The 27,190-nt window shown below is 36.7% G+C and overlaps 1 protein-coding gene and 1 pseudogene across 1 annotated transcript in view; one reads left to right on the top strand and one right to left on the bottom strand.

Annotated features, from left to right (window-relative positions):
- GRIA3 (glutamate ionotropic receptor AMPA type subunit 3) overlaps positions 1-27,190 on the top strand; it is a 393,493-nt gene that overhangs the window by 356,600 nt on the left and 9,703 nt on the right. The window contains exons 11-14 of the mRNA XM_088478220.1: positions 4,372-4,745; positions 9,423-9,621; positions 13,815-14,062; positions 14,895-15,009. Coding sequence (XP_088334346.1) covers positions 4,372-4,745; positions 9,423-9,621; positions 13,815-14,062; positions 14,895-15,009 — 936 coding nt within the window. The remainder of the gene's footprint in view (positions 1-4,371; positions 4,746-9,422; positions 9,622-13,814; positions 14,063-14,894; positions 15,010-27,190) is intronic.
- Positions 17,625-17,743, bottom strand: LOC148517769 (5S ribosomal RNA; annotated as a pseudogene).

Here is a 27,190-nt window from a genome sequence, read left to right as displayed (position 1 = left end):
CAATAAATATTGATTGTACTTGTGTGTTTAAAGAGCTGGCATCATATTTAGACTTATCAAAAGAAAAGCATTGATTTATTTCTCTGAAGTAAAATCTGCATCCATAATGCGAATGAATGTAGTGCTATTTCATTTCTTTTATTTCAATTGTCCTGTTATCCTATTGCACCCAAGAGAACACGTTTATAAAAGCATTTCCACATACTAATCATTATACCGAATACCCCGGAGGAAAGGCTAATATTAAGACAAATTACTATGGCCTGAACTCCATATTAAATCAGGTTCTCTATTCTATATGTGTTTGTGGGATTTGACATTTGCTTTGTCTGCTGTGTACAGTATATACCCACAAATTCTAAATAGAATTCCTACATGAGCACAGAGATTCTTAAACATTTTTTTCATTTTCTTTGTTATTTTCTCTGAAATTAAATTGAACATATATTAATAAAATAAATTTTATCCTCATTAATTAGCACTTAGAAATGTACAGTAGTTTCATTTAGTGTTGGACTAGCATCTTGAGTTGCAAATTTCTTTCAGACTCCTTATGCTTCCAGGGGCGGATCAGGGGCATTCACATACACATGCGTCTAGTTTCAGTTACACATATTATTGAAATGTTTTCATTTTGCATTGACACACACTTTTCACATTGATACTGATGATAAACACATTTCCACATCTCTAGTGTCAAAGTGGTCTATTTACTAAACTGTGTTAGGAGATCAGCCAATCAGCTTCTAACTGCCATTTTTCAAACACAGCCTGTGACATGGCAGTTAGGAACTGATTGGCTGGTACCTTATCACCGTTCACTTTATCTCCTAACACAGCTTAGTAAATAGACTCCTAAATGTACTGACCTTGTGATAGATTTAAAGTCTGCATGTATTCTAAGATGTGTGTAGCTAAAAATACAGATATGGAGTTGTAAGTATGCAGGCACATGAGGCAATTTTTACTATATGTTAAACCAAGGGCATTTTGAGAGAGGAGGGAGCCTGTGTGCAGTGTCTGTCCGGTCTGATGGCTGGCAGCGCATTGAGCGCTGTGCCGCACTGAGAGACTCTGGGCACTAGAGTGTGCCCACAGTCTAGGGCCCATGCGCAGGACACTGGGAAAGTGGCTGTAGCAGACATTTTCCCTGTGTTTACCATACTGCCGATACGCAAAATGCGGGGAAAATGGCTGTGGTACCCATTTTCCAGTCATTATTTACAGTGCTCACCCCGGATCCAACACGGGACTCCTTAGTGGTAAGTATAATGTGGGTGCAGGGTGTGCGGTGCGGGGCCCCCTGGACCAAGTGGCCCATGTGCACTACACACCCTGCACCCATTATAAATACGCCCCTGTGTTCAACTCATAATCACCCCTTATGATGGCAATCCTTCAAAAATGTGTGAACATCAGTTTCACAGTGGATACATTTATCTATTCAGTAGACACTTGTTTAGATTTGCATATATGTTACACCATACCTTCCAACTCTCCCAAACTTAGATGGACAGTCCAGATTTCAGGGGGTCAAAGTTAGGGTGGTAAGTCCCATTTACCACTGCTCCGATATTCAGGCACTGCTTGGTTAAAGGGGAGCGGACGGGCATTAGTGCCAGACTATCATGGTCATGCTACCACCATGACACAGACACAACCCCCATTGCAGCATGGCCATGTCTCCTATCCTAATTCACTGAGCCTAAATGTTGGAATGTATGGTTATATAAAGCATAGTTACAGGATCTAAATGGCAAACTTCAAATTCAAAAGCAAATGCAAAAAGGGTAGTTAAATGGGAAAACAGTTCAGTACCCCTTCATGTATTAGGGTTCACGCAACATTTCTAAAGTACAGGCTGTTTTTCTTTCATGTTTCTTATTTTACTTAATGAATGCATATCACCACTACAAATAAGTTGTTCCCTAGTCTTAACATCTCATGCATCTTCAAATAACACTTCATATTGACCTTTATTTTGGCTGCCTGTATGCTCTTAAAAGTTAATGGCTTACTCATTTGATCCTACCCATTGCACAGCCTAACATGCTCAGTTTGAAAAATCAGTCATGATTAGATATTAGCTAGATTTTCTTAACTGGAATCCTATAAATATTGACTTTAAGCCCATTTGGTAGCAAAATGTTGTACTATTAATTACAGAATATTTGTATTCCCAGTCCTATCACAACCTCGCCAGACAGCAGACTGAATTGATCATGTCATCCCAGCTCTATTCATAGACTATAAATTCCACAAAATTGAAACGTAGATACACAGTGGAATGATGTAGCTTGAATATTGTATTGTTGGAATGTTGCACTTCTGTAAAATAGCCTGTTCCACAGCAAATGCTAAACTCTAGTCATAACAAAGTCACAAGCGCTGTGCAAATGATTGTATACCATAGCCATTAAATGTGTGCCCATATATGCAGTCATACTTGACAGCAATACAGATTTGCCATTTTGTACATGCTCTTGCATGTTGTAAGCTGCCCCTAAACTGTTGGTAGACTAAGTAAGTGTTTTTAGAAACATGTTATTAATACAGTGCTATAATGTGTGACAAATTTGCTAGAATTATATTGAAACTTTATATACAATGATGTGAGACATCAACTGCATAAATTTAGTTCCCAGACACATGAATTCCACCAGTGGACATTTGTATGATGATGTGCTATAGTCATAGGATAAGGCAGACAATCATTTGTGGCCTTTATAGTAGCTGTTACAACAATACAAAATATTAGTACAAATGTGAATTTACATCTTGGTCTAGTCTGGACTTACCTGTTGGGCTGCCAAAACACACCTAAATCATTCATTAGAAATGGAGTTGTAACTACTGCGCCTTATTAACCCTTATATGCTAACTTATACACAAGTATGGATTCAAGATGTTGTAGATGAAGACGGATTACTTTGCTGTGCAGGCAGAAGTATTAAATTGATAGTTATATGTTTGTGAATACCAAGGGCCAAATGTAATATGGTGAGAGTTTAGAAAATGTGAGAGTTTAGCAGTAAACTCTCACATTGGTCGTGTTTTATCTTTAAAATAGGAAAACATCTGGATGAGAGTGAGAGTGAGAGTTTTTTGAGTCTAAAAACATTTGAGTTTGCATGTTCTCGGACTCTATTACATTGGCCGAGTTTAAAAAGTGTGAGAATTTACTGCTAAACTCACATTTTCTATACTATCACCCTATTACATTTGGCCCTTGGTATTCACAAACAACTAACTATCAATTCAATACTTCTGCCTGCGCAGCAAAGTAATCCGTCTTCATCTACAACATCTTGCACAGTGTTTAGCAAAAATTTGTCCTGGCACTAGCCTCTGAAAGAAATATTTTTAAAATAATGACCCTGAGTCTTGTTTAAAAATTGCTTACCGTATTATTTTTAGCATCGTACATCATCTAAAGTGATTTACCTTAAAAGCTTTATGCTTGATGTTTCCTGAGTTATGGATTGTTAGCTGGTGTGAATGTCATGAAATAATAATGGATTCTACACTTTAAAGAAACAAAACCAGCACTTTTCTTAAAATGCTTGCTCAATGTGCAATTTTAAATGGCTTTATGCTTGATTTATGATCTTAATACAAAAGACAGGCAGATCCACCAAATTCAGAGAAAATTTTACCATTATGGAGGATGTAGAAGCAAATATGTAATGCATAGAGCAAATGATATATTATTTGTATCTGGTATATTTTTCACAGCAAAGGTTTATGTATAAGAAATTTGTTAACATATATTGAAAAAAATATTCCATAAAGAAATAAGGAAATATTTTTTCCCTTTTTCATTTTCCCTTCTTATTGTCCATTTTTTGTTATAGATGCATGCAAAATATAAAAAAAAATTAAGCTAAATATGGTAAATATCTGCCAAATAAACTACTGTAATATCTAATAGTAGCATTTTGCGTAATTACTATACCTTTAATATTTTAATATTAATATTTAATATTATGAAAACTTGAGCTACTCATTGGTTTTATAACATTTTTAAACATATTATGACATTAAACTGGTTTGTGCTATGACAGAATGGTCTATTCAGGACACTATTTTCTATTTCCTATTCTTGTTCATTTTACTTTAATGTTTATGTATTTATTTGCCACGCTCACTTTTATGTTTTACACTTCTCAAATGTGTTACTCAATGCCATCCATTAGGACAGGATTTTACTAATGTACTATACAAAGTGATCTAATCATTATTGTTACCTTGCTGCAAAAAACTGCTATTTGCTTTCATTACACCTACACACAGATCATGAGCCATGGGGAGGTTCTGAGGGAAGACTTTGAAATCAATTTTCACTTACTGAAATATTTTCTTTGTTTTCAGAGAGCAGACATAGCTGTCGCCCCTCTCACCATTACTCTGGTACGGGAAGAAGTGATTGATTTTTCAAAACCATTTATGAGCCTTGGCATCTCCATCATGATTAAGAAGCCTCAAAAATCAAAACCAGGAGTATTTTCTTTCCTGGATCCCTTGGCCTATGAAATATGGATGTGTATAGTTTTTGCATACATTGGAGTCAGTGTAGTTCTTTTTCTAGTGAGCAGATTCAGCCCTTATGAATGGCACTTGGAAGACACCGATGAAGCTCGTGACCCTCAGAACCCTCCCGACCCTCCAAATGAGTTTGGAATATTTAACAGCCTATGGTTTTCCCTGGGTGCCTTTATGCAGCAAGGATGCGATATTTCTCCAAGGTTTGTTCCATATCACTCCATCACCTTCTTGCATTTTATGGTCATACACTGATGCCATGGTGTATATATGTTAATTTCTGAATCCTTTTTTAATTCCAAATATTGTTTCTTGCTTCACATCCCTCAGTGCTGAGCTTCATCATTAAATCACATTGCTTGCCACCATCCATTATGTATAATTGGTATGAGCACAATGCCCTTTATACATGTCAATTAAAACTTATATTCACCATGTTGAGACTGTAAAATGCATAGGGTCTTTATGTTTCAGCAATGCTTGGAGGTCTACCGTGTTTTTGCTGCATATCTCATTTTACGGTCATCTGCTTGGTGCATATAACATATGTTGCTATGCAAAAGTAGCAGCTGATTGCTCTGAAGACACACGCAACAGCAGTTTAATTACCTTTGTCTTCACGCTTGTCATTGCACGCTCTTGTCTTCATTTCTGTAATTTTCTGCTTTTTTTCCCTTTTATTTCTGAAGCCCTGTTATTTTTGCATGCCGCTCATCATGGCTGTTAACATTTTCTTTACTATATCATAAAGTCTATTTATTGGCAATTACAATATAAACACAAATTCACAATGGAACTATATGAAATTATCAACAAACTTTATGTTTATTTAAAATTAAATTACATTTGACTTTTTCCTGGAGCATTCCCAATTTTTTTTACAGCTAGCACTACATACAGTATATGAAAAATAAATATTGTATGTAAACAAAAGGTAAAAACAACTTTATAAATTTTTAGAAAAATATGCAGTTTTGTTTCAATTAAATCAAATATCCAACCCATTCAGTAATAAATAAAACAAATTTTACTAGTACTTTTAAAGTTTCATAGAGAAAACAAAAGCATGCACTAGCAACAGTGCCCAGATATGTTATCTGTAATAATGTATCCACTTTTATTTTGTTTTGTAAATGTAAACAAGAAGCAATCAGAACTATTTGAATATTACCAGATATGGGTAACTTTTTCTTTACTTATCTCATATGTAACTAACGGGATAGAATTGCCTTCACATTAGTTGCAATGCAATACACATTTAATCCATGGATAAGTATACATACCTGTAGTTTTATATATTATCCATGTCAAACACAATAGGTTTTACACATCAGAAAGAAGCAACACATCAATAACTATATTTGAATTTTTGTCATGTTTTGTATCAAATTTATCAATGTATTCCAAAAAATTTGAAAGCTTGAATTAGCCAATTTTACTGTAGGTCTGCATGTCTTCAATTTGTTTATACTAAATATCATGGGTTTATAACAAATTACAAAATCAAAATAAAAATTTTGAGACTGCCAAGAATTTTGACATCTTCATGACCGAATCTCAAAATTCCTTGTTAAAAATGGCTTAAAAGATTGCATTGTTATAATAATTTCTGCCAAAAAGAAGAGTTCTCTGTATTTTTGCTCTAATTTACAGAATACATTTAGTTATGTATAACTTTAATCTTTAATTTTGATAATGATACCTCAGCGCTCAACCTGTGTGTAATATATTAGTATAAAATAAACTGATATGAATCTTTTTGTTTAAAAATGTTTATTTGTCAATTTATGTTGACACCATCAAAAGTTGATGAATAATGTTAACAGATACCTACAATACTAGCTAAAGTTCTATTTGCAGGTAAGTAAAGTTTGGTATTATTAAAAACTATATATACAGGATATCAATGAATAAACCAACTGTTCGCAAATATTGATTAAATTCATATGTTAGAACAGGGGTCTTCAAACTTGGCCCTCCAGATGCTGTGGAACTACACATCCCAGCATGCACTGCACATAGTTTTAGCATGCTGTTATATCAAAAAGGTGGCAGTGCATGCTGGGATGTGTAGTTCCACAGCAGCTGGAGGGCCAAGTTTGAAGACCCCTGTGTTAGAATGATGCAGAACATATATAATTGGTGCTTTGAACTCTCCTGCTATATCTATGCAATTCTAGGATGCCCACATATAACATCACAGTACATGTACAACACAGACTGACATTGGGATGGGTGAATGTGTGGGAATAAGTGATCTAGACACATACAATGGTGCTATGTGTGGGTGTAGGGGGTAGTGAGGGGGGGATGGGTCTATAGAATGTCCCAATTTCGTCCACTATGCTTGGACCAAAAAATTGTCCTGTATGGGGACCCGGGGTGGTTGTTGCTGAGTTAGTGGTAAAATGCTTGTTGCAAAGTTAATGTCAGTCTGTGTTGTACATGTACCATGATGTTATATGTGGACATCCTAGAATTGCATAGATATAGCAGGAGAGTTCAAAGCACCAATTATATATGTTCTGCATCATTCTAACATATGAATTTAATCAATATTTGCGAACAGTTGGTTTATTCATTGATATCCTGTATATATAGTTTGGAATAATACCAAACTTTACTTACCTGCAAATAGAACTTTAGCTAGTATTGTAGGTATCTGTTAACATTATTCATCAACTTTTGATGGTGTCAACATAAATTGACAAATAAACGTTTTTAAACAAAAAGATTCATATCAGTTTATTTTATACTAATATATTACACACAGGTTGAGCGCTGAGGTATCATTATCAAAATTAAAGATCCACGTGTGAATCGAGGGTGGTTACCTCATATACCTACAGCTGCCTCCACCACAAGACAATCTGCACTTAGAGTGCTTGTACACACATACATTAAAAATCATGTATAACTTGAAGCAGACATCTAAGTCAATGAAGTAGGAAAGGTTGGATTGCACCTCAGAGTCTAAACAATTGTAGAGCTTTACCTGGCACCCGGGAATATTTCAGAAATGTACTGATAAAAACATTTATTGTAGATTTGTCTTAACTTTCATTTATTATGGAAGTAGTTAGAAGGCTTGGAGATAGCTGTAGTAGCTCTTGCATATACACTTGTGATTGATCTATAAGGGATACAGTGATTAGAAACTCATTGAATGTCTTGTTTGTCTTTGTTGTACTTTACCTTTTCTGTTACTGTTGAACATTAAGTGAAGGGCATTTAATCTGCTGTTGATTCTGTGTTTGCCCAGTTGGAAAGACCGGCAAATAAGCCTTAAGACATCACATGGAAAGCTTCAAAGTTTGGGACGTTTTTTGTCAACTCTGCTTTCAATTGTAATACTGCTTTTGAAAATTATTTTCAAGTTGTCTTACATGGCATTGATGTGTGAGAATTAGTAAATGACACATAGGGGGGATTTCAATTAGCCGCAGTAATTCACCACAGCTAATTGATCCCCCGGGGGCTATTCGATTAGCCCCAAAGCTGGCTGTAATAGGGGATTTTTTTTCACCTGCCTGAGGCAGGTGAAAAAAAATCTTTGATTAGCAGCCCCTTTTTCGTGATTGCGGCCGTGAAAACACGTAGGTCATAAATCCTATGTGCATTCACCTGAAAATGGATTATTTTTCGGGCTAATAAATCAGAAACTAATCGAATTGCATGAAGGCAAAAAAATTTGGAAAAGTCCGATTTTATTTGCCCAAAAAATCATCGAGGCTATTTGAATTCTCTCCATTGTATCATTAGTACTCCATTGGGATGGATTTTCAAGAAATCCTGAAGCGACATGGCTCTGTCTAATATCAAACTTTGTTTTACATTAAATAACATACGAAAACTGTGTTTTAATTACCTGCAATTTAATTAACTGCAACAAATAAAAAGTACTGCAAATCTGCAGAGATAATAATGAAGTTAGCTAAGTTAGAAAGCTGAGCATGTCCTATGATAATTTTCCTTGTCCTACACTCATAGGGCCTGATACCAAGATTTATGCTAATGCAATCACAACTGCATTCTCTCATGGATTGCAGTTGCCTTCCAAAGCATATCTGAGCATAGCGACACTCACTGCTGCCTTCCCATATCTGCCCAACGATGTGCAACAGTGTAAATATCGATAACATCAATCTTGTTGAAAAATGCATATCACAAATACAAACACCAATTATCAGGAAAAAAATAGACTTCCTCAATGTAAACTATGTAAACTATAGCTTTGATTGAAAGAAAAACAGTAGGTACATTTATCATGACAGAATATTCTTGCACCTACTGTTAATTAAACACTATTGAATTTCATAGTAGCATAGATAGTTTTTAACTTTTTGACTCCAATCTCTTTTATTTTTCTTGCACACATTCTTAAATTTGTCAACATTTACTTCTGTGCTTCCTTTTATCATCATCTTTAAAGGTACGCAGCTTTGTTTTTGTTATTTTTATTATGTTAAATTTACAATAACAATATCACATTTCCATTAACATTAAAATCATGTGCAAAACTGAAACAATGCATATATATCATATTTTATTACAAAATAAACTTTATATATAAAAACTAGGAACATGCAGTGAGGCAACTTTTTTTTTAAATTATGGATTAAAACATTTTATTGGTTCATGTGATGGAAAGAATTGATTCCAGCTTTATTCAGCATTTGACACACAGCTGTGCATATATCATTCTCCCAGTTCTGGTGATAGCAGAAAATCTGACCCCTAGTTTGAGCTTTATTTAGACATCTGAAACATCTGCTGTTATTGTTTGCAGCAGTCTTTATTCTGGGAGCTGTTGAAGCCTGTCTTGTAGAGAAGCATATCTTGGATTATCCGGATAAATTTCTAATCGTCTTTTTTTACAGATCTCTCTCTGGGCGAATAGTTGGAGGAGTGTGGTGGTTCTTCACTTTAATCATAATCTCCTCCTACACTGCCAACTTGGCTGCTTTCCTTACAGTGGAAAGGATGGTGTCTCCCATAGAAAGTGCAGAGGATCTAGCAAAACAAACAGAAATAGCTTATGGCACTTTGGATTCAGGATCTACCAAAGAATTTTTTCGGGTATGTTCATTTTATTTACTTTGGATTAAAATCAATTGATTTCAAATTATATGGTGTTAAACTATGAATGTAAACAAAAGACCTTAAGAATCCACACATGTTCCATACATGCATTGCATTGGGGAGATTGAGGATGGACACATCCACATATACGAGATCCTTATGTCCTATGAATAAATGCAAAGCCCATTCTTATGGACTTCTAAGCATCAAGCCTATAGAAACATGAGGAAGGTATTAGCTAAAACTCCATTGCCATCTTTGGTATGATGTATAGTACAATTTCTCCTTTTTTTGAGAAAGAGAGATGAGAAAAATGCCCTGTGATCTGAATATTTTATTAGTTTCTCCCTCCCTTATTTTTACTTACCTTGCTTTGGTGCTTATCTTTCCATTGCTTATGTCATCTAACTGCTATTACTGCTATTTCCGTTGCTTATGTCATCTAACTGCTATTACTCTTAGCTTATCTTATCTCTTTTTCCTCCCTCTTCATATACTGTAGATAATTTTCTATTGAAGCTGTTTGGTCTTTTATTATTGGTCATTCTTTCCTACCTTTATATTTTTATATGATTTTCAAAGTCCTCCAAAACTCAGGCAGGTTTCAACTTCATCCAAACCTACTAGGTTGGGAAAACATAACCCAACTTTTGCAAATCACCCTCCAAAGGGAAAATATAAGTCTAAAGGGGATCCATCTTAACATGACTTTAGCACTTTTTTGTTTTTATATGACTTTCTTCAACCTTTACTGAAAACATACATTTATCTTACTTGTATCCTTCTATGGTTTCAATTCCAAATCTTTAATAATAGCAAAATATCCTCTCATCTCTAGACACCTATCAGTGACTAGAGACCCCTGTGTTTTGGTTTTGGTTCTAAATCATCATTGTGTTTTGGTTTTGGTTCAATTTCAGTTTTGGACTTCTTTAAAAAATCATAAAAACAGTTAAAATCATGTAACTTGGACCTGATTGTGTTCCTTTAGTATTGTTAACATCAATACCATTAATTTCTAGTCATTTCCAGTCAATTGTGGCCACCTCACAGCACCTGAAATCCTGAGGGAGGGACTTAAATGCAAGCCAAAAGATGTGAAAACTGGTTTTTAAATCTGAGTTCCAAACTTGGTGAGAAGACCAGAGACGGGACTCAATTCTACTAGGAGCCCCAAAGTGACCTGAGCCAAGACTCGGTTCCACTCAGAACCCCAAAGTTCAGGTGTGTTCGGTTTTCAGCAAAACCGAACTGCTCATCTTTATCAGCTACTATTTTAATTGTTTTGTTTATATATATTCTTTGTGAATGGCATTCTCAAAACATATTGTAGTAGCCAGTATCTCTGGATTTTAAATGATTTCACTTCTCACAAACACTCACCAGTAAAGTACAAAAATATACCCTGTGATGCATTTTCTGAGAACAGCTGGACTATATGGTTTGTTTATTAAATTGTTACTCCTCTATTGCCATTTATAGTTCTACTGCATGAAACAGTAAAATTAAGTTAATCATCTGACAATATGATTGATGTGAACCACACAACAGCATAAGAATAATAAGTAAAACTTGCTAATTAAATAAGATGAATAAAAAATAGAATCATTTTAAGAATACAGTTGTTCCTCACTCAGAAACTGTATATTTATAACAAACTGTTTAAGATGGTTAAACCGACAAGACTAAAGCATAGGCAAAAGCCTGAACCCCCTACTTTATTTTCATTAGTTCAAGCCGATACGAGTAGCAGCTAAAAGTCAGTCTTCAGTTATACTATTCACTATTTAGCCATGTAGTAAATAATGCAATAAATAGTATTTTGCATCCCATACCTAGATATAATTTTAATTAACTGAGATCTCAAATCCAAGTTTTGTATTTTGATATATTTTATATTTGTTTTTTGTGTTTTTATTTGGGCTAATCTGTTATTTAGAAATAGTGAGTCCTTTCTAAGGCAGTTCTTTTTTTTTGCTCAATACTATATCAATACTAATAACTCACATTCAGCATTGTGTTGGGTGGTTTCTTGTTCTGGGGTTTGAAGTATTGTCAAAGTCCTTTTCACTAGCAGCAGTCTGTGGTGGTTTAGCAAAGTTCTAAGGCATGTGGGTTCCTTTTACACTACAAAACATTTAAGTCAGCAGATGCTGTGATGACATATGACTTTACTTTTCTTGCTAATTCCCTGTTTTGCCTAATTTTAGTTTCCCCTAATAGTTTAATCTAGCATGAATTTGGGCGCAGTATTATTACAAATACAAGAGGGAGCAAATAAATTGAACTAAAAGCTTCTTCAGTGTTAGGATAAGATTGTAGTTGGTTTGGTTGGCCTGGGTGGGGAGATTGTCGCCAAAGTGCAGAAAGTGGATCTCTGTATAATTTAAGAGAAGAAATTACTGTTTCTGATTGTATTTGCAGTAAAAGAAAGTTGTTGGAGCATTTATTTGACTGCTGTTTTACTGTATATACTATATGTATAGACTCCTAAATATATGTGACAGGTATAGGTAGCAGATACAAAAACGTTTTTAACAGATACAAGAGTCCAGCAACCTGTAATAACTAGACTGCATTTTATTTTATTGGGCTGGGCAACCAACTATTAAAGAAAAAGAAAAATAATACCAGCCTGACATACTTTTTTTTAGACCAGTGTTTTTATTATCTACTCTCGGCTCAACCTTTCTATTCATTGCCCCTATGCCTACATCGAAGGCAAATTCCTGCATTCAAAACATTACTTTTAAGAGTCTGGTGAAACTAGTACTGGCTGGATACACAAAGCCACTTTGAAAGCCTGAAAAAGCTTTTCCACTTTAGGTTTCAACTTGAGTGACCATTTTCCCTTGGTGAGGCTAGTCAAAGTGACAGCTAAGGTGTAAAAACTGAGTATAAGCCTACAATAATAACCTGTGATACCTAAAAAGGCATTAACCAAATCATTTTGCATGTTGTACCCATTGTAGTACACCTTTTCTATCACTGTACAGCACTTTTTTGGGTTGACTTACAACCATGCCTCTCAGATTGAGTCTAACACTACTTGTACCTTAGGTAAATGTGACTGCCAGTCAGGATTGTGTATAATTACATTATTCAGATAGACAGAATCTTTTTTAAAGGGTGTTAAATTCTATCTATAATTCACTGAAATGTGGGTCGGGCACCTGGTAATCCAAAAGGCCAAACTTTGTAGTGAAACATCCTTGTTGTGGAGAGACTCGTCTTTTATTTTGCATTATCTATTGATGACACTTGTCAGAACCCTTTTGTTCAGTCTAGAATGATAAGTTACCAGGCTCTTAAGTTTCCAAAAAACATTCTAGAAGTGTAGGGTCCCATCTGTATTTGGGATTTGACCAATCACTATGTGACTCTTCAGTAGTGCCTAGCTGCAACATATTTCTGTTTCCAATGGAATAATTAGCTTGAGGTATTCAACAGGGATTTAGGTCAACTTTATCCTCTGGCTCAATAACAATGTCATGCTGATTTGATGGTGTTTGGTCCATTCCTCTTGAGAAACTCTTTGGCTTCATATTCTTGTGCCCCAGACATGGATTCTGCTATTTTACATAGGAAACTAAGGACTACTTTATAAAATATATTCTTCAAGGGTTTAATTCACAGCTTAAGTGATACATCTGTTTAGGTTTTCTTTTTCTTGGCTATTAGATATATAATTTACCTCACCTACTTTCTCTAATGGAGCCTGCTATTTGGGCAAAAAAAAATATTTTCCACAGCGGGGACTCAAGCAAGCACTTATTCCCCTGGTGAAAAGGTATACACTAATTTACTTTGACTGTATGCTTTTAGTTGAGCCTTTTGGGTCTTATCCATTTCTCACTATCCTCTTCTGCATCTAGTCTGCAGTCCCATGACTAGTTTTATTGACTTTTAAATGATCAAGCAAAAATAAGGGAACAAAAACAAAATAAATAGTAGCCTGTATGGCTCTAACTAACAAAAGTTACCACTATACTTGTGGGAGTTCAAGTATCCATCCTAAACATGCAGTAGTTGTACACAACAAGTTTGCCCAATCTACAAGAAAAGTTGCCTCTTTTCAGCATAAGAACATACAGTAGAAGGATTCTGTTTCAAACATGTGTTCATTTATGAAATGGTGAATGTTAGAGAGTATGGTAACTTTTCCTTTACTTTTACCTTTTCACTACCAGCGATCAAAGATAGCAGTCTATGAGAAGATGTGGTCATACATGAAGTCAGCAGAGCCCTCTGTGTTTACCAAAACAACAGATGATGGTGTAGCCCGTGTTCGAAAGTCTAAAGGAAAGTTTGCCTTCCTGCTGGAATCTACAATGAATGAATACATCGAGCAGAGAAAGCCATGTGATACCATGAAAGTCGGAGGAAATTTGGACTCCAAAGGATATGGAGTGGCAACCCCAAAAGGCTCAGCATTAAGGTGGGTGGAATAATATAACAATATCTGTGTTGTTATAGTATTCCACCTTCCCTGATGTATTGTGTTATTCTTTACTTTCTTGTGGATGTTTGAGGTAACATGGTTTACACTTTTAACATTACAGGATGGTAAATGGTTTAATCCCCTTTTTGTTTGTTTGTTTGTTTTTTGTTTTTCATTTACATTTATGTGTGTTTGTATTTTCTGTCTTTTAGTTTCAATTTTATTTTTACAAATCAATGGCTTTTTTAATATAATTATCAAAAGCCCCATCCATGGGCTGAATTTTAATTGCATGATGTGGTGTTTATGTTTAATTACTGAAAAAATAGTTTATCCAAGCCCATTCTGCATATTCCTAGTTTATATTTAATATGCCCCTTCCTCAGCACAAGCCACCTAAATATATTTGAGCTAATATTTGCTGTCGTTAGTTTTATATTTTATGTGAAACTCTAGACAATTTGTCCTCTTGTGCTCCTTTCTTACTTATTTAAATTTCCTCAGTAGAGATGTGCGATTTTTCGCTGAATTTTGTGAAATTCAGATGCTTTTTACAAATTGATGTAATTATCAGTGTTAGTGTGCATTACAGATTACTGAAAACAGACTGGTGGCATTAAATTTCACCATAATCTGGCGAAAACATTGCATATTGTACATTATATTTCTGGGATTTGCTGAGCACTGAAAATTTGCGCAAAAAAAGTTTCCATTTCGGCAAAAGTAAATTGAATAGAAATTTGCAAAGCAGACTTAAAGACACTCGCACAACTCTATTCCTAAAAGCCTTTTGTACATTTTCTTACGAGTTATGTTTTATCGTTTCAAGAAATGCTGTTAACCTGGCAGTATTAAAACTGAATGAGCAAGGACTCTTGGACAAATTGAAAAACAAATGGTGGTACGACAAAGGAGAATGCGGCAGCGGGGGAGGTGACTCCAAGGTCAGCCTCAATGTCACCACAATCGGGTACCTTAGTCAAGAGTAATCGGCAAGACTGTTATTTTGGTAAAAAACAAAAAAAAAGTTCAAATGTTAATAAACTAACTAATGGAGCAATAAGTCCATTATTTTCACAGTAGCTTTGAAATTTAAATCAGTTAATGAAGAGGATGGCTGATACCTCTGGATGCCTTTTCCACTCAGAAATGGTTCACCAAAAGTGCAAGGTGAATGTTAAAGTGTCTTTATCTGAGGTCTATATATTTACACAAAGAAAATAGCTTGTAGGCAGAAGGTAATGTGTTGTGACATCTGAGCAAAATGCTATTATAGTAAAGTTTATTGAGGTAAAGCATCCCATTTAAATCCTTTACTTTTATAAAGAAGCTAGGAAACAAATATAAGACTTAAATAATAGTATATATTTGATTAAAATATGCTCATCAGCTGGCTCTCTTAAATCAATATAGTACATTCTCTCATATTATAGTGGTATGTAGTCTTATTTTTCTTTCCATTTGAATTACTGGAGGATGGAAAATTCCCACTGGGTTTTATAGTCACAAACTAATATAGGTAGTGTTTTATTACATTATATTTTATATACAAAAATACAATTTCGTATGTATTAATAACACTGTTAAGACAGCATTTTCTCATTTATATGACACTTCATTACATTATTATAATGTGTGTGCCTAGCAGGGCCGGCAACAGAAATCTTGGGGCCCGGTACACTGATATCTCTGGGGCCCCCCTCAACCCCACTCCAGAGGGTGGAAATAAAAATCTATACACACACATATATACAAACATACCTCCCAACTGTCCCGATTAACTGATCTATCAAAAGTTGATTTTAACCAAATATTTTTGTTAATGATGTCTATGGCAATTGCAATCCACCTAAACTCCTACAGGGAAAATTGCCGTGTAAATCTTCACTTATTAAAACTAAAAAACAAATCACAATTGTACTGAGAAGTATAAAGCAGATAACTTCACTGGTTTCAGACAATTGAAAGTACCTGTCAACCGAGTGAGGTTACCTATTAATTTTAATGAACAATGCAATTCAATGGGCACTGAACGCCCATAGAATTCATGTATTGCACTTGAAATTAATTTACATTAAGTGAAACATACGGGAAATACATTATATATATATATATATATATATATATATATTATATATATGTGTGTGTGTGTGTCCACACAAAACTGTCCGGCACTTTGCTGGTCACTAAGGACCTTACCTTGCTCTGGGTGCCCTCCTACGGGAATATGCATCCCCAATGTATAGAAACAATACTGGCGGTACTCCGGAGACTCCTCAAAATAGGTGAAGCAACATTGTGTTTACTGTCATCAACGTTTCTGGGTACAGCGACCCCTTCTTCAGGATACACAATCAATTGATTGTGCATCCTGAATAAGGGGTCGCCGTACCCTGAAACGTTGATGACAATAAACACAATGTTGCTTCACCTATTCACCTATTTTGAGGAGTCTCCAGAGTGCCGCCATTATTGATTTATTTATATATATATATATATATATATATATAAAGACAAATGGTAGGCGGCACTCACGGGACTTTTCAGAAAAGAATCAAACTGACAACTGTGTCAAACCTTGTCCGACATTTCAGTCAGTAAAGACTTTTATCAAGAACATGAAAGCAATTGTGTAATGACATACCTTTATACCAGAACATCACCGGTGATAGGTGCTGCCTCCATGTGCTGACCGCCAGGCACATAGGAGATGACGTCATCAGCACGTGGCCGCAACGCAACGTCACCTCAAACGAGGTGACATCAGGCGTCCAGACACACGCCTAAGACATCATGCCCGACTATCAAAACCCGCGCCCCTGCCATCAGGAGGCTATATTACACATGTATTATGTTATGATAATACCATATCGAGCACAAAACAATAGCTCTGTGTAAGAAAGGAGGAGATAAGTGGAATATACCTGAGAAGTGGTAGGAGATGTATCAAAAGAAACAGTGATAGTGTGAAAAGAAGAAAGAAATTAGTTAGAATGAAAAAAGGTAGTCCCACCGTAAAGAGACATAGCAAAAAAGAGAGAACATGTAAACTCCACAACAAAACAATTAAACAACATAAAGAAAATAAAACAATGACGCATAAATACATAAAGGTGAAAAGAATAATACGTATAAACACCAATAAAGAATATCCAAAGAATATTAAATGAGAACAAAGCAAAACTTTTGTCTGCTGAAAGGATGTAGGAAAAAACTGCAACCAAGCATACCTCTACATCCGTACCCAAAAATAAAGAGAGCGGTACAAAAAGACTATAAGATGAAAAGATACACATAACGGAATGTCAGCCTCACCAGTTCAAAAAAGAAAAAAGAAGAAAAAAATATTAATATAATCAAAGGGTTATATGATCAAAAAACTTATGCAACATTGTAGTGGCTCAAATGTGGTATTAATCAAGAATCAGTGTGCGATTGTATCAAAGGAAAAAGATGTGAAAAATGCACATCTACTAATAATATAAAGTATGATGGACAACTTACGCATGGCATCACTTAAGGCCACCAAACCAGTCTTTCCGAGATGGATGGTAGGAGTATATTACAGAACCAAATCTTCCTAGGTGGTCTCCCTCCCTAGTACTACTTAGGCCCAATACTGCTTGGCTTCCAAGATCAGGCGAGTTTGGGCATAGCCAGTATGGTATGTCTGTAACTAAGGACTCATCCATAAGGATATGCTGGTATAAGCCGGTGCCAACATATGTTGCCAATACCATCAAAATGACCACTATAATGAGCCCTACATTGAAAAAGCATTATTTCAAAAAGAAAAATGAAAAAACATGAAAAAATATTAATATAAAGTTTAAGAAAAAATCAAGAAATCTAAAAAAGGAAAAAAGAACAAAAGAAAAAATTGTAATGCATAATCAAGTCCAAACTAAAAAAGTTAATCGATTCCAGAGATGTAGCTTCTGAGAAATGGTCTAATGTTCGTATACCAGGAAGGTCCTCATCATAAATAACATGCAAAAGAAAGAGTCTCATTTAATCCACAAGGGATAACGGTGTTCAGTTTATGTATCCATTGTGTTTCCAACTGGAGTAAGCGTTTCTCTCGGTCACCTCCTCTTCTAAGGGGGGGTACATGGTCGATGATTTTATAAGTTAAAGTAACCAAAGAATGTCGGTTCTCCTTAAAGTGGCGGGCGACCGGTTGGTCAATCTCCTTCCCTGCCAGAGCTTGTCTAATGGCAGTCCGATGGTGTGCCATCCTTTCTTTGAAAGTACGAGTGGTTTTGCCTATGTATACTAGGCTACACGGGCATCTTAACATGTATACGACATATCTGCTCGTGCAAGTCAGGATATGTTTAATCGGAATTTGTTTGCCAGAATGTGGATGAATGATGTACCTGCTGGGTTCCATATAGCTGCAAGTGGTGCATCCGGTGCACCTATAGCAACCTGGTTTTCTGGATAAAAAGTTAGAGTCTGGAGTGAGTGTTGGTGGTGATACATCATTATGGACCAGCCAATCCTTAAGATTTTTCCCTCTTTCATGGCACATCATTATGTTTGATTTGTATAAAGGTTTAATGCTGGCATCTGAGTTGATAATTGGCCAGAGGGTTTTTGTAGTATGGTTTATGAATTTGCTGGCCGTGTTACACTTATTCGTGAAAAACATGGTTTTATTAGTTTTTTGGCTTTTGACTCTTGAGGTAAATAATTCCTGTTGTGTCATAGCCATGACTTTGCTTTTGATATTAGCTAAATCTCTGGGGGAATAACCTCTACAAATGAACTTCTTGGTCATATCATCAATTTCCAGAGCAGCTGTCTCATCATTGGTAGTAATTCTTCTAATCCGTAAAAACTGAGAGAATGGAAGTCCCCTCTTCAAGGCGGTCGGATGATGGCTATTAGCGTGTAGCAGAGTATTACAATCGGTGGCTTTATGATAGATCTTGGTTTCAAATTCTGTGCCCTACCATTCTATCAACACATCCAGATAATGCACTGTTTGATAATCACATACATAGGTGAATTTTATGAAATCATGCATTTGGTTGACCAATGTCATATGGTGTTCAAATTGTTCCCGTGAGCCTGACCAAAGAATCAGGATATCGTCAATATATCTCGTGAAAAATAAAACATGCTGCCGGAAAGAAGAATGATCAAAAAATAAGGCTTTCTCAAATTCAAACATATATATGTTGGCAAATGAGGGTGCTACGTGAGACCCCATTGCACAACCACAGTTTTGTAGAAAGAATTGATTATTGAATAAAAAATAATTCCTAGAGAGAGTTTTCTCTAATAGAGTCATGAAGAATGGTAGATGTGGACCAGTATACTCATTGTTACAGGACAAAAAATTATATACAGAATCCAACCCTTGTTTATGAGGAATGCTAGTGTAAAGTGACACTACATCAATCGTACACAGTAATAAGTTGGAAGGTAAGTTTTGTAACTGATGCAATTTATGAAGCAAGGTATTGGTGTCTTTCAAATATGTATTTTGCTGCATAATGAGTGGTTGGACATAAAAATCCAAATATTTGGAAATAGAGCTGTAAAGTGAACCTCTGGCAGAGATTGTGGGTCTGCCAGGTGGTGATGTTAAAGATTTGTGCACCTTGGGAAGGGCATAGATCAAAGGTACAACCGGTTTGTCAGTACTAAGACTAGATTTCGTGGATTCTGTAATCCAATTTCTCGTAAGTGCTTCACTGAGAATATTATCTAGCTCTGTCTTGTATAAATAAGTGGGATCTTTGTCCAATTTATGGTACACAGTGGCATCACCTAATTGTCTGTATATTTCTTTTTTGTAATTGTCAATGTCTTGTATTACCAGGGCTCCTCCCTTATCCGCTGGACGAATAGAGATTGTCGTGTCTTTACTCAATGTTTTCAATGCTTGAAATTCTTATTTGGTTAGGTTGTTCCGAGCTTTAATATGCTGTTTCTTGGATTCCTCCATAACTTGGTGATCCAATAATCGCGTAAAGCTCTTAATGGAAGCATTATGGGACTGTGGTTCAAAAGTAGAATGTTTTTTAATTGGACCTGGTTCATATGTGATGGTATTCTCCTGAGTATTCGAAAATAATTCTTTTAATTTAAGGTTACGAGTAAACCGCCACATCTCTTTCTTCCACTCAAAACTGTTAAAGGTACAAGTAGGTACAAAGTTCAAACCTTTGTTCAAAAGTCTTTTCTCAGTTTCAGTGATAGTTCTTTTAGACAAATTGATTATTGTGTTCTCTTCTTGTTTAATTTTCTTCCTCTCCCCCTGCTTACTGCGTCTTGTACGGGCCCTCTGTCTTTTGATGCCCCGGTGGTAACACCTAAAGGGGGTCTCCGTGTTACGTTGCTGGAGGTGGTCTCTTGATCACTCTGGGAAGAGTAGGCCCCACTGGAGGGTTCACTGTCCTGTTGTCCTCTCAAAGACCCTTGCCTATATCTAGAGAATCTTGGTGTGGGAGTTCTACCCGTGGCCCAAGTATAGACTCTCTGTTCCTGGTAGTCTAAATTGACCCTATTCAATTTTTCTTTTTTGAACTTGATTAATTCCTTTTTATATTCTGACACTTGTGTGTTAAGCTTCTCCAGCCAATTCTGTGTGGAATCGCTGGTTAGGTCTGTTTTGTGTGTGGTCTCAAAAGTGACAATTTTTTCACGTATGTTACCCAGTTCCCTGCTGGATTCTTCAATAACTAACAGTATTAAATCTAGCGAACATTTATTTAATACTGCAACCCATCGTCTACAAAATTCAACATTGTTACGGCCAATGGTTGGAACATTTTTGATCCTAAAGCCTCTGGGTATTTTACGTTCCTTATGGTAGTCAGTAAGGGTGACACCATGTAAGAAGTAGTCTACTTCTTTTTTCTTTAGTTTAACTAGCCCTTGATATAGATCATCAATAGAGTCTGAACCTGCAGTATCACGGAGGGAATCCTTAAAGTATAACCCTTCCGCTTCAGAGTCACTGAAGCTTAGTATTTCACCAATAGGGAGCTGTAGATTTAAAAATCCACTACCATCTGTGGGGGTACTAATACTAGGTTTCCCTTTGGTTGTCATACCGGATTGGTACCAAAAAACAGACTATATGTATAGACAAAGGTTATACAGGTGATGCATGAAGAACACAGAGTAATCTTAAATATGGTAAATATAATAAAATGATGAGTTCATAACATAAAGACACACTAACCACAAAAACAGACCTGTGAAGCAAGTGGAAAGAATGTTTTGATTGTACCACAATCTTATGGTGTGTGCATAGGATTTCTCTCAATTCTACCTATACAGACCAATGAGATATTCTGTGATATAAGTATAGACGAAAGTGCAAAGGGGTGCCCTGCCGATCAGAAATAGCAAAGAAATTCTATTTCCAAATAAACAAGAAGTCATATGGGCTGGCACTCCACATTCAAGCAATGCATAAATTTGGCCCAGGTGCCATCCAAAGGTGCTACAAGGAGCAATGTATTTAAAGACAAATGGTAGGCGGCACTCATGGGACTTTTCAGAAAAGAATCAAACTGACAACTGTGTCAAACCTTGTCCGACGTTTCAGTCAGTAAAGACTATATATATATATATATATAAATATACAACCAAAATCCGGCACTCGTGAGGTCAATCTTCTCAAACCGCCGGGGCGGCACTCCGTAGCAAAAATAAATACACCAGCCGTGCTTTACTCAGCAACGTTTCAGTGCGTTATTACGCTTTTGTCAAGCATAGAATACATAAATACAGTACAAAACTGACCACATATATATAGCTTATGGACACAGACTCCATCTGAGATGCCACTGCCCGATCCCCCGACCAGAAGTCTCAGAAACCGGAAGTGACATCTCCAACCCCACAGCGGTAACCATGGTAACCGCAAAAAACAGTACACAAATTCAAAAGACCAACACTACTACATTAAAAACAGACATGCTCACATAAAATAGACTATACATACAAATCACCCAACAGGTGATCAGTGATAACAAAGACCTAATAGTTAGCAGCGCTACATTTAGACCATTAACTACATTGTTAAATAAAGCTCATGGATAAACCAATTACCTCAGAAGACCTAAGTATAAAAACTGTAGAATGACAAATATGGAAAATAATTAAAGTATAACCAAAAACTAATTTAAACAAATGTTCTAACTCATAAAGGCTGATTAGGTAAAACACTGCAGCCCCAAAGATTCATTCAGCCCTCTTAGTGCAAAATAATCTAACCTAATAATCCACTGGGACTCACAATGTAACAACTTTCGTGAACGTTTGCCACCTCGCGCCAGAGGAGGAACATGGTCTGTAATTCTATAGCGCAAAGATGCCAAACTATGTTTACAAGCGGCCAGTTTTGTACTGTATTTATGTATTCTATACTTGACAAAAGCGCAATAAAGCGCTGAAACGTTGCTGAGTAAAGCACGGCTGATGTGTTTATTTTTGCTACGGAGTGCCACCTGTTGGAGAATATTTTCAGTCTGTAATTTCATGCAGATTGTGGTGGGCACCCGGCGGTTTGAGAAGATTGACCTTGCAAGTGCCGGATTTTGGTTGTATATGTGTGCTGGGATTTGTGGAGTGTGGCTTGCTGTGCTGCACCCGCATGTTTCCCAGTAATTATCAAGGCACCAGAGACTATTGGAGCTAGCTAGTGGTCTAGCAGAACTCCCCTTGCATATCACTTTTAAATAAGCTGAATACGTTCTTTTTCTTTTAGTGTGTGTGCTTCGCATGCTTGCAGCATGGGTGGTGGCCTGTGGTAGCCTAGATAACCTTTTTTGGTGCTGTATTACCATTTATTTCCATGATGGCAACTGATTTTCCTGGTGATTTACATCAAAGAATTTCCATGGAGAAGGGAGCGGTCCATAGTTATTCTGAATCTGAGGCGGAAGCAATCCTTTTTGCCGATGACTATAGTGATCACACTACAGCCCCTACCTTACAGGATGTCTTTAATGATTTATTACGTTTAAAGAAATGGGAGACTGACTTTTTTTATCACGGACTTACTTTGTCAAATTATTTCAAAGAGAAAAAGATCCCTCGTGGATTTCATGTGAAGAATGTTCCCACGATAGGACGTAATAGTGTGGATTTTTGCAAAAAATGGACATCAGTATTAAACAAGTGTTCTTTCGACCTGTTATTACTTGTTATAGAAGATTCAAGGAAAGAAATGGATATAGCGAAAGAGAAAATTAAATGTTTTGAGGACACACACCTGTTGACCTTAACCAATGATAAACAACAGGACTGGATAGCCAAATTAGCAACACAGTTGGAAACTTACAAAACAGATCTCTTACAATTTAAAAATGAGAAGAAAAAGAAAGTGGATTTAGACTATGAACATCACCATGTATACAATTGGCTCACAGGAGCTTATTCCAAATCTGATAGGCGTCCTTTATTTAGACGCACCATCGATAGACCCCAAGGTGACCTTTCAGAGGATACTGTTACCACCGAAAGTGACACAGATAACATCAGTAGGTCACAAGGAAGAGGGAGGGGCCAACCTGCCACTGGCAGACGCACTCGAGCACGTTTTTTAGATTTGGGTCCCATTGTACCCGCTGAGGCCAGCAGAACCAAAGGGAGAGGAAGGCCACCCAGCGGCCACAGGATTTAGTATATAATCTATCCAATAGAATCCTTATGGACTGTGAATTATATATCTTGAGCAAGGGTTTATCCTTTGTTCCAACCGTCCTTTTTGATAATATCCAGTTAAAAAAAGAAGCATACATGCTAAATAGGAGTATCAAAATCAAGGAACATTTCATGGACAGTCCTCAATTAGAGCCTGATGTACCACCGCAACTGCTCAAATTTCAAGAACGTTCATTGTTCGATCCAGGTAGCAGTAATGCATCTATTAAGACATTTTCCCGTGTGTGAGAACTCCAACTCCCATAAACCTAAATATTGGAATTTAAATAAAGATGAAAGATTAGCATTAAAAATGGTATCAACTTATGATGACGTTGTGTTCCGCTAAGCGGATAAGGGTGGTGCTCTTGTGGTTCTCAATTTTAGTGATTACAAGGAGGAAGCATTTAAACAACTTAGTGATGCCAGGACGTACAGAAAATTACCTTATGTGATCCCACTTGTGATTTTAAAAAAGAATTAGACAGTTTACTGACTTCTGCTTGCATGCAAGGTTGGATTTCTCCAACTATTAAGAGAGCCTTGGAAGTAAATTTTCCCATTAGGCCTATCTTGTATCTTATTCCTAAAATACATAAAGATCCTGTTAGGCCTCCGGGTCGACCTATCATAGCGGCCCGTGGTTCATAATATCAAACCATTTCCACCTATTTAGATGCATTGATTCAACCCTGTGTGCAGGCCATACCTACATATTTGAAGGACACCAAGAGCCTGTGGGTTTCTTTGGCAAATCTGCCAGATCTACCTCCTGATTGTATTTTATGTTCGGTGAATGTGTGTAGCAACTACACTTGTATTCCACATGCTGAGGGAAAACAAGCCACAAAAATACATATTACTAATAGTCTGCTTTATAAGGGTTCCCCTATAGAGTTGTTTTTGGAGTTATTAGAACTACTATTAACTCATAATTATTTTTTGTTTGATGGGTCTTTCTACAACTGTCCGGCTGTGCGATGTGGCCCCATCGTACGCTAATGCTTTCATGTTTTCAGTTGAACAAGATGTATTTTTTGCAGATCCAAATGTAGCCAGCAAAATCTTAGCATTTTATCATTACATAGATGACTTGTTCATCGTGTGGGGTGGTACAGTGCAATCATTTGTTGAATTGATTGAAGGTCATAACAGCCGCAGTAATCCCGTGAAATTTACTTACATCACTGATACACGGAGTGTAAACTTTCTTGACATGACTATATCTAAAGTAGATGGCAAATTGGTTCCATCGCTGTTTTCCAAGCCCACGGACAGAAACAACATTCTGTTGGCAAGTAGTGCCCATCCTGCTCCTCTTAAAAATGCTTTGCCTTTCTCCCAATTTTTATGTGGCTTTAGAATTTCTAGAAATAGGGAAGAGGGCATAGAACAATTGGAGAAGATGTATGACGAGTTTAGTCTTAGAGGCTACAATAAAAAGGATCTTGACAAGGCCCGGGCTAAAGTTTTGGCTATACCCATTGATAATCTTTTGACCTTTAACAACAAAAGTGCCAAACGGGTTACTAATAGGCATATTTGGGTCAACAAGTTTATATGAGTAGCCATATTAATCAGCAAGCTAAATCTTTGTGGCCCATCATAAAGGTTTGAAACCTTTACATAATACTAGGCTGATGTCATGTTACCAGAGGGGAAAGAGCCTGAGGGATTATTTGGTACATAATGATGTATCAATGTTAAGTAAGTCCAATAACACTAGCAAATCCACATTTTTGGGTAATCCAAGATTGGGATGTTTTGATGTCCTAATTGCATAACATGCCGCTCCCTACAAACTGGATCATTTTTTTTTCACCCGTATTCGGGAGTAAAATATAATATCCGACATTATGTGACCTGTACAACGAAATTCATAGTGTATGCCATTACCTGCCCTTGTTCTAAACTATATGTAGGTAAAACCGAATGCAAGCTGAGGGAACGGATGGGCCAGCACTGTTCTGCTATTCGTGCTGCCCTCATGTCAGGTACAAGTGAGCATGCTGTAAACATAGTTTGGCATCTTTGCGCTATAGAATTATAGACTATGTTCCTCCTCTGGCGCGAGGTGGCAATCGTTCACGAAAGTTGTTACAGTGTGTTTTTTTGCGGTTACCATGGTTACCGCTGTGGGGTTGGAGACGTCACTTCCAGTTTCTGAGACTTCCGCTCGGGGTTCGGGCAGTGGCGTCCCAGATGGAGTCTGTGTCTATAAGCTATATATATGTGGTAAGTTTTGTACTGTATTTATGTATTCTATGCTTGACAAAAGCGCAATAAAGCGCTGAAACGTTGCTGAGTAAAGCACGGCTGATGTGTTTATTTTTGCTACGGAGTGCCGCCCATTGGAGAATATATATATAAATATATATATAAATTATATAGCCCTCTGACGACGTCCCAGTGACAAAGTTAGTAGGGATGTGGCCCAGTTTTGGAAGGAGACAGATGGAGAGATCATCCTGCTGTGAGCTGTATTGCTGTGGATTTTATATTTTTCATGCTGTTACACTGGCGGTCATATACTGTATACCACCATTTTTGGTACGGAGTTTTGGAATTGTTTTAAATGTTTGCTGATTACATTTTATCAATTCATGCACTATTGACACTCCCTTGCTTTATTTTATAAAAATACAATACCCGCTGGTGGGATTTGGGATCTATAAAGGGGAAGATGCTGGCCTGATTATGGAATTCTGAGTGCAAGTGGAACCGGCTGTGGAGCTCCAGATTCTTTGGAAATTGGTTGGCTTTATTTTTTGCAAACAAAAATTCTGGGACTTGTAGTTCCTTGAGACTTTGCAACTCTTACTGTTAAATGTATACAAATATATATATATATATATATATATATATATGTTTATTTTATTTATTTATTTTAAATAAAAAAGATACAATATTGTACATGGTTGGGTACAGGATGCTGGTGTTCGGGATCTCAGCGGTCAGAATCCTGATGCCAATATCATGACAGGGTTAAGATACTGACACTTGTTAGTCAGTATCCTAACCCTCCCCCTCTGCCTACCCCTAACCCTCCCTCCCCGCTGCCTAAACCCAATTCTCCCACCAGTGCCTAACACTAACCCTCCCCCCTTAGTGCCTAACACTAACCCCTAATCCTAACCCCCTCCCCTAACCCCAGTATTTACCATCGGGATGTTGGCACCAGGATTCTGACAGGTGTCGGGATCCTGGCACCGGCATCCCAACAACACCAGGCATTTGGGGACCTATATACAATACAGGGAGCATCCCTGAAACTTATACAATAGAGAGACCATCCTATTGACTGCCATACAATATAAAGGGCATCTTACTTTTTGAAGCTCAGAGTAGTAACCAGGGAGCAGGTAAGATATGATGGTGGCAACAACCATGGAGCCCCCACACTGACTAAATGTGATGCTTTTCTCTTCAATTAACACTCCCACCCATTTCCAT

This window comes from Taudactylus pleione, unplaced genomic scaffold (genome assembly GCF_031769625.1).
Source record: "Taudactylus pleione unplaced genomic scaffold, aTauple2 ptg000211l, whole genome shotgun sequence".
NCBI classification, from domain to species: Eukaryota; Metazoa; Chordata; class Amphibia; order Anura; family Myobatrachidae; genus Taudactylus; species Taudactylus pleione.
The sequence above is the reverse complement of the archived record's forward strand: the minus strand, read 5'-3'. Positions and strand labels throughout refer to the sequence as shown.